Source organism: Apaloderma vittatum, unplaced genomic scaffold (assembly GCF_000703405.1).
Source record: "Apaloderma vittatum isolate BGI_N311 unplaced genomic scaffold, ASM70340v1 scaffold26, whole genome shotgun sequence".
NCBI lineage: Eukaryota > Metazoa > Chordata > Aves > Trogoniformes > Trogonidae > Apaloderma > Apaloderma vittatum.
Genome location: NW_009722026.1, coordinates 1 through 5,280, shown reverse-complemented (window position 1 = coordinate 5,280; position 5,280 = coordinate 1). Strand labels below are relative to the sequence as shown.

General features: G+C 48.9%; 1 protein-coding gene across 1 annotated transcript; it reads right to left on the bottom strand.

Moving 5' to 3' along the window:
* Positions 1–1,575: 1,575 nt before the first annotated feature.
* LOC104267237 (nuclear pore complex protein Nup88-like) lies at positions 1,576–4,501 on the bottom strand (the record flags this gene model as incomplete). The annotated part of the gene is made up of 7 exons (XM_009871594.1): positions 1,576–1,639; positions 1,999–2,117; positions 2,458–2,584; positions 2,902–2,982; positions 3,227–3,292; positions 3,793–3,918; positions 4,343–4,501. Coding segments are annotated over 7 exons (742 nt in total), but the record flags the coding sequence as incomplete, so codon positions are not given.
* Between the last annotated feature and the right edge of the window lie 779 nt (positions 4,502–5,280).

Sequence of the window (5,280 nt, the reverse complement as noted above, 5' to 3'; positions counted from 1 at the left end):
TTTAAACCAGCCGGTGAAAGAATTTCCTTTTGCATCGGCGAGGAAGGGTGCCCGGTTACTGTACAGCTGTTTTCTTTTTTCCCCACCTTATTCTGTTGCGCACCGGAACGCCTTTAGCCCTGGTTAAACTCTGGCTGTGACCATTCTGGAGTTGGACCACGCGTGACCTTTTTCACCAACTGCTGCCATGTAAGGTCATACATTTTTAACAGTTTATTACTTTCAAATTATTCGTGAAGCCTCGCCCTGACGATGACTTTCAGATTGGAACCCTGGCTGTTCACAGAAGTGAGGGAGTTGTGCTCGCTGACCCGCGGGGAGCTTCTGGTGAACTCAAATTTAAGAAACTTGACGGGGCCTTTAAAAACAAAGCAAAGCTGTGTGTGCTGAATTCGCAGAGCAAATTCAGAAGACTGTAAATCAAGAGCAGTAAAAGCTCTTGGTGTAGGTACTCGCTGGATGACTTGCGGTGTTATTGCGCTTCCCTCCAGCTCTTGGTGTTCCGGGGCACGACTGGGGTAGGGTGGCCAGTTCTCCTTGCGTAGTGAGAGTGAGACCAGGCCCTGGGGCTCCCCTGGCAGGTCAGCTGTGACCCACAGGGTGAGTGGGATGGAAAACTACCTGGATTGTGGTGATGTAGAACGTAAAAGGGGACAAGATCGAGTTTTGTATGCATTCCTATACTTGTATAGTCTTAATCTGTACAAAAAAGTGTTCTGGCAGCATGTCTGGTTACCTCGTTACCTGCCAGGTAACGCCAGCCCTCCTTCCCTTACCGCTTTCCTTCGGCACCTCTGGGCTGTGCCACGTTTGGAGCAGTGCAGTACTACTTTTCAAACCGAGCTTGGCCGCGTCGCCTTTTCTAAGGGGTGGGGGGGACAACAATTATTTATTGTCCACAGCAGATCAGTCCTCGGCCTTTTCCTGGCAAGACGGACTCCAGAGCCCTTTCGATAAACGGCAAACTGAGCCTTTGGAAGCTAATACTGCATTCCAGTGAGCCAAGCCCCTGGTGTCCTGTGCAACTGTGGGTGTAGAATTCTGCTGTCTACAGGATTCCAGTGTAACCATTTGTTAACTGTATTGAAGGTGTGTCCTTTATGAAGAAAGTGTTCCAAATTAAAAAAAAAAAAAAAAAAAGCTGCTGCAGTGTGCCTGTGTTTGCGCTTCTCTTGTTTTTCCTACTCTGCCTTTTGGCACAAGCCTTCCCCTCCGGCCCCACGGCCCCCAGGGTAGGAGAAGTCTCCCAGAAGCAGCCCAGGGAGCTTTTCTGAAGGAAGCAGCAATTCCCACACGAGGAAGGGAGCTGGAAGCATAAATGACACTGTAACACGCTGAAGGTTGCGCGTACCTGCTGCCCAGGATCCTGCCCAGGAGAAAAGCAAAAATAACCAAACCCCACAGCACCTAAGGAGTCTTAACAAAAAGTATTTTTATTTCACAGTCCATCTTTACAAAACAATAATAAGTAAAAGGCGTATTGTTCAACATACAAACGCTGAATATACAAGGGGAAATAACCGAAAAATAAAGCTGGTCCAGCCTTTCGGGGTAGGTTCCTCATGGTGGGCGTGTTCAGAAGTTCACGTGGCTTCTGATGTCGTTGATCTGCTTCACCATTTCCCTGATGTGTTCTCCCCTTCAAGAAAAATAAAACCAAGTCAAAATGCTCAAAACGACTCCGGAAGGGAAATGCTTCACATGGCAGAAGCAGAGAACACAAGCGCTGCTGCACGTGGTTTCGTTAAGGAGAGGCTGGACAGAGCCTGCCCAGAGATCCTTGGGCAATGCAGCCTCAGGCTAACTCTGCTTGATAATTCAGCACACGAGCACCAGTGCTGCACGTTTTATGCTTCAGCCCATCTCACCAAGCTCCCGCTGGTGCATTGCTCAGCCCCGCACACAGCAGGGAGGTTAGATCACACCCTAGAAACTTCAACAGATCCTGTGGAAGTACCAGGGCTGGAATTCTACAGGAGGAGCTGAGGTTTAACTTACTCTTCCTTGAGGACGGTCTGGATGCACTTGCTTTGGTAGGCACTGAGGGTGATGCTGGGTTTTCGAGGGCTGGTACCCTTCCCCATCTTTTTCTGCTGGTATTCCTTCTTCATTTTGACCTAGAAGTCAGGGAGAGAAAAAAAAAAAGACGACCCCAGTTGGTCATGGCTGTCCAAATGAAAGCTGGTTGCACTGTCCTTGGGTTAAAATCTGCTCCCTTCCACACTCCTCCTCCCACAAAGAGCAGATGCTGCTGCTAGGAGTGAGGAAGGGGTGCAGACTTCTTTACCTTATGATTTATTGTCTCTTACTAACAAAGACGAGAAGTTATTTTAGTGCCACGTTAATTAACAGAAGCGCAGAGGTGCTCTGGTGGAAGGACTCTGTTCTCTCTGCATTCCCAGCGGGTGCCAGGGCGGGGCTGTCGGGGTCCTGCCAGCAGGTGACCTGTTCTCTCACCTGTCTGATAGCGTTGCTCAGGTGCTGCAGCTGGTCGTGGATCGTCTGCAGTTCTTTCCTCATATCCTTCTCGCTGTCGGATAGAACAGGGAGCCGCGAGTGGAAAGTCCGAAGCACTTTCTTCATCCTTGGTGGACAAAGCAAGAAATGTTGCTGAATTAACTCACCTGATAGACCAGTGACGCTAAGACACCACGAGCCCTGCACTCCTGCCGCTCGTGCCAAGGCTCGGGGGCTCCAGGCTTTCCTTTCCCCTTTGCCCTGGTCTCACCCGGCATCTGACTCAGCCTGGACCTGAAGTAGTACTGAAAAAATCACACTGAGCCCCAACAGAGAATTTCAGAAGCCCAGTCTCCTAACAAACCCCTGTCACTCCCAGCCCCCTGTTCTACCCCCGTGCCCACGGCAGGCGGTCGCTGATGAACCGGAGCGGTTTGCACTCACCTGTTCATAATATCTTCCTGCTTCTCTTTGGCTTCCTCGTACTTGTCTGCCAAGCGCTCGGCCATTTCCCGCAAACTTTTCCTTTATGCAAGGGAGAAATGTTTATTGAAATTTACACGCAAGGCAAGTCTGCGCACACAAACAGAACAAGGAGGCTGAAAAAGCAAGCTTGAGCTCCCTCCTGAACCTACAGCCTTAATTAGAGCTGGGAATGCAATCACTTCTCACTTGTTTGGCACAGGGCCCTGCAGAAAGTACTTGTTTTGCACACAGACGAGTCATTCCTGATGTTTGACTTGGTAAGAGCAGAAAGATAAATCCTCACCTTTCCTCTCGACAGTAATTAAGATCTTCCAGTTGTTTCTTTTTCTGCCCCCGCAGCAGCTTCACTCTTAAAATAAATACAATACATAAAATCAAACCACCCCGGTGAATCAGGATTTACACCACACAGAAAATACGACAGCACTGATTGATGCTCCTGGGACACCGGCAAATGGGCAGAACAAACCCTTCAGTTTTGTCCTAACTTCATAATCTAAATAACTAAAATTTGAAGCCGCAGCGACGTAATGCAGTTTTTCTTTGTCAGGAGCGTTGCAGAGTTCAAAGCATTTCCTGCTATTTGCTAACAGCAAAAGAGAAATATTTTATGTGTGTGTGTTGATAATGTTTTTTGTTTCCCCCGCCATGAGTCACTCTAGAGTATTGCCCTCACCCCTGACTGCCCTGGGACCTCAGTTCTCAGCTGTGGGGTCCCGTTCACCTTACGTGCACCCATTTCACTCATTGCCAAGGGCTGATGCAGCAGAGGCAGTTCAGTGCCCAGCCCTTAGCGGAAGGGAGCAGTGAGGCGGCGCAGGGCAGGCAGTTACCAGGGGCTGGTGTTACCTTTGCTGGATTTCCTCTTTCGCCAGGTCCTGTTTCAGGATGTACTCCTCTCGGAACACCTGGGTGGCTCTGCTGAGCAGCTGAAGGCACTCCTCAGGGGGAGGAGCAGCCTCTTTATCAGCAGACCTTAAAAACGAGAGACAGGTTTTTGCAATCTTACTCAAAGGCTAAAAAACTTCGGGTACTGATGGTAAAGGTTCTGGCGGGGCTCAGTTATGGACATGAGGGACTAGAATTATATCCCTGTGCTACGAATTGTTTTGCTCACATGAGGAAATCCCAGTCAGTCTCAAGATGCTCAAAGCCCTGAGCAGCCTAAGGGGGTGAGGTCAGCCTCAGCCATGATCCCTCTCCCAGCCTACAGTGTGACTGGATTTGATGCCCTCCCCGTACGGACGGCACAGCACAGCACCTGCGTCCCTGCTCCCCGTGTCCAAGCTCCTGCACCACTGAGTCAGGAGCTGATGGGATACACACACACACAGAGACACAGACACGATCCCTGAGTCATCCCTCTTCTGCTCCCCGTAGGCAAACGTTGTTTCCTTACTTCAGGTGCAAGGGATTGGCCGAATCGCGCTGCAGGATGCCTTGGATATGCTTCTCAAAGGAATGCTCTGACTGAGCCAGGATACGGAGAGGGGAAACGGCGACGTCTTCGTCCTCTCTGGTGCACAGCAGGGGAGGGGATGCAGGATGGACTGTGCTTCTACCAAAGAACAGCACGTTGGAGAACATGCTTTAAACCACAAATGTTTAAACTACGTCAGAGTTTAAAGGGGAGTTGGCGAGGAACTCCTAATTGATGTACTGCAGCAGTAAGGCAGGAGTGTTCTGAGAGGAAACACTGCAGTTGTGTGGTAAATCCAGCTCTCGACAAGGTTGGTGGAGCTCGCAGCCGGCCATCTTTCTGCCTGGCCACAGCTGAAACTATCCAGAATTAGAAATATCCTTTTACTCAAGAAGAAGAAAAGTTCCCTAACAAGGCAAGCAGCCACTGTAAGAGCAGCCTGACCCTGCTTCTCGAACAGCCTGCCAGGTCCACCTCTGTAATTTCTGATAATGGGCATTAAGTAAGAAAATTCTGTAAGAACCCTGCAGAAACAGTTAAAAAAACAGTCTGTAGGAGAACTTGACATTAATACGGAGGTACCTGAGCAGTCTTATCAGCAACAAATGAACTGAAAATAGCGCCTGCTCCTCAGTGCGTTGACTTAATTGTGCAAATGGAAATCTACCGCACTCATCTGTACCTTTTCCACCAGCCCCAAGCAAAGTGAAGTTGTTTTGGAAACGCATCCTAAAAATCCCACCTTTTTTTCCCCCCTTTCATGTAAACATAACCTTGGTGCCCATTAAGAATCTCTGTACTACTCTTTGTAAACAAGTGCTTGATTTGGAGATTACAAAAATGGAGAAAAAAAAAAAATCAAAAATACCATCAAGAACTGTTGATGCGAATCTTGTCCTAGTACCCATTAAAAGCTA